The sequence below is a fragment of the Acartia tonsa genome, chromosome 8, assembly GCF_053477335.1.
Source record: "Acartia tonsa isolate MP-2025a chromosome 8, ASM5347733v1, whole genome shotgun sequence".
Classification (NCBI taxonomy): domain Eukaryota; kingdom Metazoa; phylum Arthropoda; class Copepoda; order Calanoida; family Acartiidae; genus Acartia; species Acartia tonsa.
This window is the reverse complement of record NC_137267.1, coordinates 34,591,733-34,605,839: the sequence shown is the minus strand read 5'-3', so window position 1 is coordinate 34,605,839 and position 14,107 is coordinate 34,591,733. Positions and strand designations below refer to the sequence as shown.

The 14,107-nt window shown below is 33.1% G+C and overlaps 1 protein-coding gene across 1 annotated transcript in view; it reads left to right on the top strand.

The window, feature by feature from the left end:
- Positions 1–4: 4 nt before the first annotated feature.
- The window catches only part of LOC145326587 (transient receptor potential cation channel subfamily A member 1 homolog), a 39,957-nt gene continuing 25,854 nt past the window's right edge, over positions 5–14,107 (top strand). The window contains exons 1-14 of the mRNA XM_080169957.1: positions 5–11; positions 207–338; positions 809–908; positions 1,701–1,768; positions 2,239–2,328; positions 2,640–2,709; positions 7,009–7,094; positions 7,554–7,593; positions 10,708–10,784; positions 11,476–11,564; positions 11,966–12,032; positions 12,523–12,749; positions 13,180–13,214; positions 13,669–13,727. Coding sequence (XP_080026083.1) covers positions 5–11; positions 207–338; positions 809–908; positions 1,701–1,768; positions 2,239–2,328; positions 2,640–2,709; positions 7,009–7,094; positions 7,554–7,593; positions 10,708–10,784; positions 11,476–11,564; positions 11,966–12,032; positions 12,523–12,749; positions 13,180–13,214; positions 13,669–13,727 — 1,147 coding nt within the window. The remainder of the gene's footprint in view (positions 12–206; positions 339–808; positions 909–1,700; positions 1,769–2,238; positions 2,329–2,639; positions 2,710–7,008; positions 7,095–7,553; positions 7,594–10,707; positions 10,785–11,475; positions 11,565–11,965; positions 12,033–12,522; positions 12,750–13,179; positions 13,215–13,668; positions 13,728–14,107) is intronic.

The following is a 14,107-nucleotide window of genomic DNA, read 5'->3' as shown; positions in this document are numbered from 1 at the left end:
AAATATGGCGGGTTTCACTTGAAGATCTGAGTCCAACACAGAAACTCCTAAACTTCAATTAGGAGGGGGGGATCTGTGTTCGCTGCACTTTGAGATAAAGCACCTAAAATATAAAAGTTATTCCTATCAGAAACAAGCGAGGAGAAACTCCCTTACACCTAGCAGCGGGAGCTAAACTACGTCCTGCCAAACCATACCATATACAGATACTCCTAGACTATGGAGCTACTCTAGGTATAATAATAATATTACTACCCTACACCTGGGTGTAGGAGCTAAACTACGTCCTGCCAAACCATACCATGTACAGATACTCCTAGACTATGGAGCTACTCTAGGTATAATAATAATATTACTCCCCTACACCTGGGTGTAGGAGCTAAACTAAGTCCTGCTAGACCATACCATGTACAGATACTCCTAAACTATGGAGCAAGCTACTCTAGGTAAAATAATAATAATATTACCCCTCTGGGTGTAGTAGCTAAACTTAGTCCTGCTATTCTCTTTATTTAAATATTTAATGTATCTTTTTTTTATTATAAATATATTCCAGTATGGCTTCAAATCTAATTAATATCTACTGGATTAGAACCTGTTTTAACCATACTGAAAATTCATATATAGTATCGTATTGCAGACCATTTTTCACGAATATTAAAATAAAAATCATAAAATTAATACCAGTTATGTTAGACCGGAAGTTTGGCCCCTCAACGCTAACAAAACTGGTTTTAATCTTTAGATTTTTCATTTTAATATCTGCAGAAACCTGTCTTGAATATGATGCGATGAATAAATATTCTAGATTATAAGAATAATTATGGGGAGCAAGCAACCTTCTACGCGGCCAGAACAGGAACTTCAGAAGCTTTCCAACTACTGCTGGAGAAAGGAGCTCCTGTCAGGTTGATACATAGGTTTACAGACAGTAATTAATCAGCGATCTAAGGGGCTAAGACAATGGTCAATAAATTGATATACATCCCCAATAATGATACACAAAATTATCACTTCTGTAGATTACAATTAGTGGTTGAAACGTTTAAACACTCTACCTAATGAGCCAACCAATTAAGAATTCAATAGAAGTCTCCAAAGTTGTCGAGTCAACGAATAAGAAAACAGTAATTAATAATTTTGGGGACTAGTGTTTACAGACAACCTAATATAAAGTAACAGGAAGTCTATGCAAAGAAAGACTTATATTTAACTATTTATGGGGAGGGTATCTTTACCCTCATTAGAGAAATCTTACCCGAAAACTGCCCCCCTAAAACGAATTTTTACTTTTAAAAAAAAATGATGAAAGCACTTCCCCATTTTTTTCTCAATTGCCCCTAGAGGTCTCTAAGGGCGTAGATGATATTAAATACATATAGAAAGAGAAATAGAAAGATTTAAATATACATAGAGCGAAAGACAGATATACAAGTAAAAAGTACTGTCTAATGTATTTAGCTTATTTTATGCAGGGTTCGGTAGCCGCGCCTCAGCCGCGCATAAGCCTCAGTTTTAAACCTGCTTGTGAGCAGAAAAAGAAATTTTTGAAAGAAGGATTGTCTACTAAAGAGACAGTTTTATACATCCAGCTAAATTTTATAGTGATAAAATGACGATTTCACTGAGGCTTACACGCGGCTTACGCGCGGCTTCCAATCCCTGATTTTATGTATGTGATCATACTTGTTTACTTGAAGGAAATGGAAGAAAGTGGATGGAATATTTATACAACAAGATTCAAAATCAGATTCTTTGTTGAGACAAGGTACAACTTTCTTGGTGCTTTCCTACTAAGTGCATGTCGAGCACTAAACCCCAATTATTAAAAAATATTAAAGTAAGATAGGGGAGGGTAACTTTTTAACCTACACCTAACCCTACGGGTCCTATTTACCAATAGAACCAAATTTAACCTGAGCTAATATAGTAAACAAGCAAACGAAAACTACCCCCCATCCCTAATTTTTTAAAATTAAGAGTGGTTAGTTTCTGTGCTCTCAAAAGGCCCTTTGAGGCATTTTTTGATCGATTTCTATTGGAAGGGTTGAGGTATACTCCGCCAAAAATTTATCTCTCGATCTTAAGAAGCTTAACTCTAACGGATAACGGTTAATAATCGAGATCCTTTCATTACATAAAGAGACATATATGCATCCTGTTACTTGTGTAGGTATGAAAAGTCTCATCAAAATTATTTGTAGCATGTTCTTTGTAAAATAACTGTCATTGTTTTAGTATTGAATGTTGGTTGTGAAAAGAAATGCAGGATTCTACTCAATAAAATTATGGAATCAAGATATAAAATCAAAGCCCTGGAATCAATAAGTAAGTTAGTTCTTAGTTTGTATCAGACAATGAACAATAAATTGACCTACATTCCCCGTTATTATACCAAAAATTATTGAATCTGTAGATTATAATATTTTGGTGAAAAAGTTTAGACGTTGATAGTTTCTGCAATTTATTCAAGATTTAATGAAAAATCTTCTAATTGTTCAAGCCTATGAAATAAAAGAGATTTTTTTATGAAACTTTGGGGACCAGTAGAATTTACTGTCCATTGTTTAAATATTATTGAATTAAAAACTGAATTTTTTTTTCTTCACAGAATAAATATTTAAAAAATACTAATTTAGATGAGATCTGTATTGGACGGCGCTCTTGTCTGTTAAATACTGAAGTTACTGATCAAGACTTTGCTTTGAGGTATTACTAACGTATGCGCCGCTAACATATAGGGGCTCTGAATTTTGAGGGGCAGAAATATGACCCATAACCATCTTCAGCGTGGCCACATTTTTCAGTATACTGAAAATATTCAGTATTCTTCAGTATTTGGAAATTGGGGGTTCAGTATTTTCAGTAAATACTGAATATTCAGTATTTGAAAATTTTATTCAGTATTTTTCAGTTTTTGGAAATTTTCATGATTCAGTATTTTCATTATTTCTTAAATTCCAAAAAAATTTGCATAAATAAGATGTTTTTTCAAGTATTTGATGTCAGATTTTTTTCGGCGCTTAGCGCCTCACTTTACTTTCCTTTAAATTACCCTATAACTTTTTACATTAATTTTGCTTTTTTTATGGTTGACCGCCATTTTCCGCCGCCGCCAAAAAAAAAAATATTGCATTTCTCGCCGAATTAGGCAATTTGGAATTATTTGAGACCATGTTATTTTTTTTCAAAAATTTTTTCTCTTATAACCAACCCTGCGTTGGACTTTTTCATTTTCTCGTCATTTTTTTCAAATTCTCGTTTATCAAGATATATCTTATAAATTCAGTACTTCTCCTGTGCTTTTAAAGATATTGAAACAAAATCTTTTGAGGTAGATCAGTAAAAAATATTTGAATAAAAAATGGCGGCGGTACCGCCGCTTCCGCAGTCTACCGCCGTTTTCCGCCGCCGCAGGATATCTTAAATTCAGTACTTCTCCTGTGCTTTTAAATATATTGAAAGGTCATTAAAAAATATTTGAATAAGAAATGGCGGCGGTACTGCTGCTCCCGCCTTCTACCGGCGTTTTCGCTGCCGCCAAATAAATTTTTTAGGCAATTTGGAATCATTTGAGACCATGTAATTTTTTTTTTAAATTTCCCCTTACAAGCCATCCTGATTTTGTTTCAATATCTTTAAAAGCACAGGAGAAGCACTAAATTTAGGTTATGGTTATAAGGGGAAAACTTTTTGAAAAAAAAATGGTCTCAAATGATTCCAAATTGCCTAATTTGGCGAGAAATGCAATAAATTTTTTTTGGCGGCGGCGGCGGAAAATGGCGGTGGACGGCGGGAGCGGCGGTACCGCCGCCATTTTTTATTCAAATATTTTTTACTGCAAGAAAATCTAAGAGGCAAAATTAAAAGATCTTTAAAATATCCCCCTAATTATAAAGCTATGATATATGAAATTTTGAAATGAGGAATCATATAAAAAAATACTTATTCAGTATTTGTATTTTTTTGTTCAGTATTTCAGTATTTTTTCTTATTTTAGGATTCAGTATTTTCAGTATTTCCTTTTTTTTCTTCAGTATCAGTATTTTTTTGGTTGTGGCCACACTGCATCTTATAACCACGTGTAGCTTCTCTAAATAGGAAAATCTATCGGTTCTGTTGTCAAAAAGATAAACCAAAAAAAGCATTGCTACTTTATATGATAATACTAGCGGCCTCGCCCCTAGCCTGTAGGGGCTTTGCCCCAAGAGGGGATCAAAACAAAAATTAAGGCAAAATTCATAAAAGGACCAAGGAAATCTTAAAAAAACAAGGATGACAACATCCATAAAAGCGAAGCGCTGAAACGGTAGGACAAACAGACATTAACACTTGTATAGTGTCAGAACTGAATAATCAGAATATAAATGTTTAAGAGTCGATGAAAAATTGTAAGTAAATTTGTTGAAAAAATGCTTGATACAGAATAATGTTTATGGACATACTGACATTTTTAGGACTTAATTATAGAGTTGCTTCGCTTATAATATTGTATTTTGTTGTCCCAGGAATCAGTATACAAAAAATCAAATCAATCGGATGATCAGATCACATAAAAAGGGGGAGGTCATTTTCTAGTAAATTCCGTAAAGGTGTGTGTTTTAAGGCCTAAAAATAGTAGTAGAACGCAAAGGTGCTCTAGATATATGTATTCCCTATTGAATAGAACAATAGAGAAAAAATTTTTGTTTTTTGATTACCGTACCTGGAAATTCTTTAAAAAATACGAAATTTCTATCAAACGCTTTGATTTGCTCAAAGTGACATAAATTAACCCTAAAAATGAACCTAACCTTAATTTTCTCAGAAACCATTTGATCAATAGAGTTGATTTCTTGAACTTAAGCTTTTATGAGTATGAACATCTCATGGTTTCGAAGTCAACCCTCTACCCCCACCCCCTAGCCCTCCGGGGCTAAAAAAAACCTTAAAATGAACCTAACCCTAATTATCTCAGAAACCATTTGATCTATAGAGATGATTTCTTAAACTTAAGTTTTTATGCTTATAAACTTACTTATAGTTTTGAAGTTACCCTCCTGCCACCAACCCCTAGCCCTCGGGGGCTCAAAAAAACCTGGAAATGAACCTAACCTTAATTATCTCAGAAACCATTTGATCTATAGAGATGATTTCTTAAACTTAAGTTTTTATGCTTATAAACTTACTAATAGTTTTGAAGTTACCCTCCTGCCGCCAACCCCTAGCCCTCTGGGGCTCAAAAAAAAACCTGGAAATGAACCTAACCAAAATTATCTCAGAAACCATTTGATCTATAGAGATGATTTCTTAAACTTAAGTTTTTATGCTTATAAACTTACTTATAGTTTTGAAGTTACCCTGGAAATGAACCTAACCTTAATTATCTCATAAAACATTTGTTCTATAGAGATGATTTCTTAAACTTCAGCTTTTATGAGTATGAACATCTCATGGTTTCGAAGTCAACCCCCTATCCCCACCCCCTAGCCCTCCGGGGCTCAAAAAAACCCTGGAAATGAACCTAACCTTAATTTTCTCAGAAACCATTTGATCAATTGAGATGATTTCTTAAACTTAAGTTTTTATGCCTATTAACTTACTTATGGTTTTTAAGTTACCCTCCTGCTGCCAAACCCTAGCCCTCCGGGGCTCAAATTAACCCTAAAAATTAACCTAACCTTAATTTTCTCAGAAACCATTTGATCAATAGAGATGATTTCTTAAACTTAAGCTTTTATGGTTATAAACTGACTTCTAGTTTAGAATTCATCCCCCTGCCACCAACCCCTAGCCCTCTGGGGCTCAAAAAAAACCCTAAAAATGTACCTAACCTTAATTTTCTCAGAAACCATTTGATCAATAGAGTTAATTTTTAAACTTAAGTTTTTATACTTATTAACTTACTTATAGTTTCGAAGTTACCCTTCTATGGCCAACCCCTAGCCCTCTGGGGCTCAAATTAACCCTTAAAATGAACCTAACCTTAATTTTCTCAGAATCCATTTGATCTTTAGAGACAGACAGACAGACAGACATCGTTCTACTTTGTATTATAGATTATTATTAATCCAATTTCGATTCACTAACTTTAAAAAAGCATATTACAATTAACGTGTATACATATTTTTAAAAGCGAAGCTTTTCTATAATTAGGGTCTGTCCCTAAAGATCTCGGTAACCACTGAACCGATCGGGTTCTACTCTTCAGGGAATATACCTACTGGTCCTGTGGTGGTTTTAGGCTATTTTCTTGGGGGATGGGACACCCTCAACCCCCAAAAACAAAAAAAATCCCCTCCCATTTTTTTTGCTAAAGATTTCCTTGGTCCTTTATTTTTTTATCTTTTTAAAAGCGAAGCTTTTGTATAATTAGGGTCGGTCCGTCCGTTCGTCCGTCCGTACTTAACGGATAGCTCTTTTCGTTAATTTAGGCATGTTAGAATTGTCCTATCGATTTCAAACTTTGCATGGTGATTCCTTCAGTAGTTAGGTACAATTTAGAAAGCGTAGCAACTTTATAATCATTACAAAAATGTCCGTACGTCCATGTTGATTTTTTTACTTTTTTAACAACAAATTTTATGTGATCTAATCATCCGATAGATCTGATTTTTGGTGTATTGATTCCTTGGACAACAAAGTATAATGTTATAAGCGAAGCAACTCTATAATCAAGTCCTAAAAATGTAAGTATGTCCCAAAACATTATCCTGTATAAAGCAGTTTTTCAACAAATTTACTTACAATTTTGCTTCGACTCTTATACATTTATATTCTGATTATTCAGTTCTGACACTATTTAAGTGTTAATGTACGTTTGTCCTACCGTTTCAGTGCTTCGCTTTTATGGATGTTGTCATTCTTGTTTTTTATAAAGTCCGTATGTTCATTTATGTTTAATCATGTTGATATTTATAAATAATAAAATATTTTTTTGCATAAATTACATTATATATTTGACCAGATTCCGAAATAAAATTAGTTGAGCTTCGCCTTCATTCATGTTGTCATCCTTGTTTTTTTCAGCGATATGACAAAAGAAATAGTGGATCGTCCAGAGGAATCGGAGTCTGCATTGAGAGCAATTCTAGATATCAACTCAACGGTGGCAGGTAGGGAGGGAGGGGAAATTGGACTTTAAATTCCACCGGTACCCAATGTTTCATAACCACGTAATGTTATTCGTTGGCCCAATACCTTGAGTTCTTTTATTTAATTTGATTTTGAAGTCTAATTTTAATTTGTAGAGAGGGCAATTTTGTTTTTCACATATTGGGGGGGGGGGGGGTATATATCAAGTAGTCGTCCATTGTCTTATCCTTTAAGATCCCTGATTTATAAACATAGTAAAAAAAAGACTTGCTACGCTTTCTAAATTGTACCTAACTATTAGAGGAATTATCATGCAAAGTTCTTAATCGATAGGATAATTAAAACATGCATAAATTAACGAAAAGAACTAACCGTTACGGACGGTCGTGCGGAAGGACCAACCTTACCTAGCTTTTTAAATCTATTTTGGTTTTAAATGCTTTGATTAAGTCAAAACAACACTAATTCTACTCTTTTAGGAAGTCTTTTTGACAGATGCATCCGAATGGACCAACAGGAGTAAGACTTTTTAAATTTCATAATATAAAGTAGATAGCTTTTTGTTTGATCGTAATGATCTTGTGAACCACTGAACTGATTGGTTTTCCCATTTTAGGGAAGTTTCAGGATATCTTCATGAATAGTTTTGATTTAAAATTACAGTTTTTGGCAATTCCAGAATCCCTAGATACTAGGGGTGAAACAACTACAGACTGGCCAGAGTGTACGTTTTGTACGTTTTGTACGTTACGCATCGAATCTGTGTACGTTCTGGACGTTATTTTGATATGTGTACGTAACGTATTTTGAAATTTGTATTTTTGTACGTTTTACGTTTTTTTTAAAAATAATAAGAATCAAAATTAGCAGAAAAGTAATTTGTATGTTTTGTACGAAAATTTTTGCAAAAACAATAGGTGTATTATTTAAATAAATTCAATAATATCTTCAATTTTCATAGAACAAAAATATGTATGTAAATTATGCATATATGTTATTAGAACTTACAGTTTAAATTTATGGATTTGAAATATATGTCCTATAGATATAGTTTAAACTATTGAACAGAAAGAGATATGCAGTTGACTAAATTCAAGTTTAAATGCATTTCATGCTACTACCCCTTTAATAGATTTTACGATAATTTTTTTCAAATTCTTTATATACTTGGGTAAATTTTCCGAGATATCATATGGTGCACAGTGTAGGATTAAGAAGTCTTATTTTTTGGTATCTTCAGTTTTTAAAGAATAAGAATCAAATATAAGTATAAAAGTATTTGTATATTTATTTGTATTTGTACAAAAAGTATTACAAAAATAGTATATTATCTATAATGCAAAGTAGAATGATGTCTGTCCGTCTGCTTGTCCGTCTGTATATCAGAAGCTTAATATATCAGTAACCACTGAACCTATTGTGCTCTACTCTTCATGGAATATACCTAATAGTCCTGTGATGGGTTTTTGCTATTTTCTTTGGGGGAGGGACACTCAAAGCTTTTTACTTTCTACTAGGATTAGAGGCTTCGTATCCCTCTTTTATAGAATCGTTTGTTGGAAATTTGTCAAAAAAAATATAAAAAAAGATTGTGATTATTTTTTTCATTTAGGCTTCGCCCCAGGGTGCGGTGGGGGTTCCCCCACCCCGCTGATTTGCATTAGTTTACAAAAATAAATTGAGGGGTGGTTGATTTTTTTTTGGGGGGGGGGGGGTGGGTTTCCCACACTCTAGACAAAATAACCCTATATCCTATTATATGTTTATTGTTTATCCTATAAATCCTTTTTTTTCTGTAACAAAGAATCTCGCTAACTGCTGAACCGACATGATCTTTGTGAGGTTGTAGGCTATTTTCTCTGTCCTTCCATATCCCTTCAAGAACCTGTATTCAAAATGGTAGAAAAATAGCCTAAAACCATCTCGGTAACTGTGTGAAATCTTAAGCATCAGACAAAAAACTTACTACTTTATTTAATAGAATATACTTAGTACGTAATAACAGGATGTATGTCTCTCTGTCAGTTTATTTGTACCGAAGGTTCTCGCTAACCGCTAAACCGATATGGTTCTCTTTTACAGGGTAGCTTCTCATAGGTCCTGGGAGAGGGTACAACCACCCTCCCAAGAGAAACTACTCTTAGAAAAAAATCACAACCCTTACCCTATTTTTTCTTTCTTTTTAAAATTGAAATCAGAAATGGGGGTGGTCTACTCCCCCTTCCCTCACTAAAAAAATTATTAGCGAAGCTACTCTATAATCACTTTGTCAGTCCATTATGCTATCGGAGAAACGTGATTTTCTCGGCTCCTGTTTTTTGATTGAATAAGTTCACATTCTACATATTTTCATTGAGATTTGCCTTTTGGTTGGGTGCTAGATCTATTCCTAGATTTTCTTTTTTTCATGGTTTTCTCGACTTCTATTCAAGATAGACGGCTGAAATTTTCAGGGAATAAATAAATTCACATTCTACACATTTTCAAAAAGTTTCTTTAAGGTTTGTCTATTTGTTGCAGTGCTAGATCGATTCCTAGATGTATAGGTTTTTGTGATTTTCACAACTCATATTCCTGATAGACGGTTGTAATTTTCAGGGATTGTATTAGTTTTCATTCTTAATACTTCCACTAAATTTCATTGAGATTTGCTTATTGTTTGGGGGGCTGAATTTATTCCTAGATTTTCACGTTATTATATATTTTTAAAAGGTTTTGTGATTTATTTAAATAAGTTAAATGCTTATTTTTTACAACACTACTCTATAGTTTATATAGTTCCCAGATTTCCATCCATAACTTTTGAGCTTCGCTACTTAAGGATGTTGTCATCCTTGTTTTTTACTTTTTATTTTTAAATAAAAAAATGGGTTTTTGAATTCAACTCGCTGGTCCTTATAATAGGATATACTTTGTACATAATAACAGAATGTCTGTTTGTTTGAACCAAAGAATCTCGCTAACCACGGAACCGATATGGTTCTCCTTAACAGGATAGCTTTTGGAAGTTTTATAACTATTTTGGGGAAGAGTATCACCATCCACCCTCCCAAGAGAAATTGACTTTAGAAAAAAAACTTCCTCCTCCCCCCAAAAATGAATTTTAATTGCGATTTTAAGTTAATTTTTTTTCAGATGTCTATAAATAACTTTTGAGCTTCGCTACTTATGTATGTTGTCATCCATGTTTTTTTATTGAATTCAACTCTCCCCTCCTCAAGTGCCCCTAGAGGCCTTTAGGAGCGTAGACGCTAGTTCTTTTGAATAGAGTAATAGGATATCTTGTGTCTGTCAGTTCGCTATGGTTCTCCTTTACAGGTAGCTGCTAGTAGACTTAAATGTATTGATAATAGGTAACTAGGAAATTATTTAACTTATTTTTATTAGGAATGTACGTTTTTGTACGTTTTTTTACTTTTTTTTGTACGTAACGTATTTTTTTTGTGTACGTTATGTACGTTTTTTATTTTCAAAATTGGCTGGCCAGTCTGCAACTAGAAATCATATAAATTATTTTTACTGACATAATTCTATTATATATTAATCTTTGTCTCGTAGTTGAAAATTGTAACGTACAGACCCTAACTATAAAAATTTTTGCACTTGAATTTAAATAATATGATTTTATTTTAGTGACAGACCCATCTATACAAAAGTTAAATTTGATTTATTTTTGTTCGAGCACAAGACTGCTGAAAGCACAGTCATAGGTAACAGAAGGGGTCTTTTTCGGGTATTTTTTTGTAAAGTTTTGTGCTAACGTTTAGTCAAATGAGCTTATTAAACTGTTCATAACCGTTTCATTCCATATTGAGAAGAGTTTGACTTAATAAGCGTATTTGGACTAAATGGTACCACACAATTTTACGGATAATAAATAAAATGACCCCCTTTATTTCAAACTATTGTTGTCTCTGTCCACTAAAATTTCGGTAACACAATATTTAAGAGAGTTTTGTATTGGTCTTGAGAGGGAGTGGGGAGCAGGTTCTAGGCTATTTTGAATGATTAAATTTATAATGAATGATCTTTAAAAGGTTCTCAATTTTTCTTGAGCAGATTTAAGGCTATTTTGCGAGGTTTTCTATACTTTCTTACCAAAGATTTAGGTGAGCGTTGGATTAGTCTTGAAAAGATTTTATTCGAATACTAGGGATTTGCCAATCAATACATTCAAGCCAAATTAAAGATACATAAAAATTGGTGGAATTTAAAAAAAGACAGAAACTTTTTGAAATATTCTAAACTAAATCATATAAATGTATGATAAGATAAAAATTCATCTATTTCCATATTAATTTATTAGTCTTCTTTTAAACTTATAGATAGAGATAAAAAAAAGCACATATTAAAAACCTCTCAATTTCAATATTTAATTCTTTTTTTTTTTATATTTTCCAGATTTGATCATAGAGAGTGGAAAATTACATTTATTGCAGCATCCTTTGATTGAAATATTTATAGAACTCAAGTGGTACAGAACTTGGAAGGTAAAGAGACGACATTTAAACAAAATAAACATACAAAAACAATGGCACAATAGTTATTTCCAGTATGGCTTCGAAACCGATAAATATCCGGGGGATAAGAACCGGTTTTCAGCCACACTGCAAAATCATGTATTCTATCGTGCTATATCCAGTTTTCTACGAATATGAAAATGGTTTTAATCTCTTAATTGTACATTTTTATATCCGCAGAAAGCTGGTTATAATACGATGCAATAAATGACTATTATAGTATAGTATTATAGACACCTTTTCGCGGATAGTTTATCATAAATTATAAGATTAATTCCGGTTTTGTTTGACCCGAGAGGCCGAAGTCCCAGGCTAACAACACTTAATCCTTGTTTTATTTACTACTGGGAAATGACCTTCATATTTTTTAGATATTTGCCTTCCTGATGATCTTTTTGTTCATAAGATTGATAACATTTGCTCTCTACCTTATTTTTGGTAAGAATTTTTTTTTAAGTTTACACTCATTGGCGAAGCTATTCTATAACACGTAAATCTAAATGACTTCCATCCAGAGGCGTGCCGAGAGGGGTTGTATTCACACCTCTCAGGGATCACCTCCACTGACAATAAAATTACACCTCTCTTTTTGTCGGTAATACAACGTCCTCGATTATAGATTAATGAAGACGTCAATGGGTGTCAAATCTTGTACAATGCACTGCTTCCATCCCATGGAAGGGGTGGGACTGGAAGACAAAAAGTGAGAGACTCCTCTAATTATATCTACTACATAACTAGAATGTCGTTGAATTCAAAGATAAAGCTAATATCACGGAAATAGTTGATCCGATTACGTAAGACTTTTCTTACATCTCTTATGGTTGTTTTGGGCTTTTTTCCTCACTGGATATGTCTCCTTATGCAAGGAATGCAGCGGTTAGTTTGTGTTTAAAGATATATTTAATAATATTGAAATTAATTTCAGAATTCGGACCGAACTATTTTGATGATCAAAAGTGTTTTATTGGCGAGAGGAATGTTAGTGATGACAATATTGCTAGTTACAAGGATTTTAGTGGTGACAATGTTGGAAGTTACGAGCACCTTAATGATGCTAAGTTTCATATCAGTGATGATAGATGTGTGAGTGCAGTGTTTCGTTGGATAACAATGGTATTTAGTTCCATTTCCATAATAGTTGTCCTGTTCGAGGAAAAGAAAATTTATTTTTAGCACCATCAAGTGCTTTGTTGAGATCCAAGGGTTGCAACAAACAAACTTTTAAGATATTTTGCCTTTGTGTATCCAATAAAATCTCTAAAACATATTTCCGTTTGAGGTCAGTATAGCTCCCTTCCTGAAAACATTGGATTGTTTACCTATTACACTAGTTCCCAAAGTTTTATGATAAAGTTTTCTTATTTGTTGGCTCTACAACTTTGGGGACATTTATTGAATTTTGATTGGTTGGTTTAATAAGTTCTGTGTCCAAACGTTTTATCCACTTATATAATCAACAGAAGGGGTAATTTTAAGTATCATCATAGGGGATTACATCAATTTATTGCCCATTGCCTTATCCCTTTAGATTCCTGGTAAATTAAAGGTAAATTTGAAAATATAATTTTTCTTTTGTATAAAGTGGCTATACTACATAAGAAACAAAATAATAAACAGGTCAGTTCTATTATTTTTTTTGAGTATCGAAAAACAGTTTTCTTTTATCATGAGCTCAAAAAATATCAACTCTTCAGCAAAACAGCCACTTACATTAGTCTTAGTTTTCTAACCTCGGCATCTCGGGTTTAACAAAATTGGTTTTAATCTTATAATTGTACATTTCATATTCGCGGAAATAAATATTACACATCATTTTTGGATTCAGCCAAGTCGACATTGTCTATTAATTCACAGTCGAATCGACATTGTCTATTAATTCACAGTCGAATCGACATTGTCTATTAATTCACAGTCGAGCCGACATTGTCTATTAATTTACAGCCGAGTCGTCTTTTTATGCACCATTGATGTGATTTTCCTAAGAACAAAACAACTTTTTGTCTCGTATTTCTTTTTCTGGCAGCTCTGGACATTTTATGCCCTTGTTTACAGTTTTACATTAATATTTTAGAAAAAGAGGACTAAACTATCTTTGTAACTCTGTGGAAATCTACAACATGATAACTTACTGTAAGTTCTTTTTAATATTTTGAAAAAGAAATTTTTATTTAGAGTCCGTAACAGATTGTTCTTGTTGTAGAGAGGGAAGACAAATTGGGCTATTTTTTCCACTTATCTCCAAAATTTTATAATAACTTGTTCTTATTCGATGGCGTAACAACTTTGGAGAACTTTATTGAATTTTGATTTGTTGGTTCATTAAGTTGAGTATTCAAACGTTTCCATCACTAATTCTAATCTACAGAAGGGATAATTTTAAAATGTTGAGGGGTAACAACTGAATGAAATAATGAGTACTGGTAATATTTTTCCAGTTTTTTCCCTTCCTGGAGAAAAAAAAATTGGGGGGGGGGGGGGGAAATTAAATATTTTGCAGCCAGTAAAAAGAA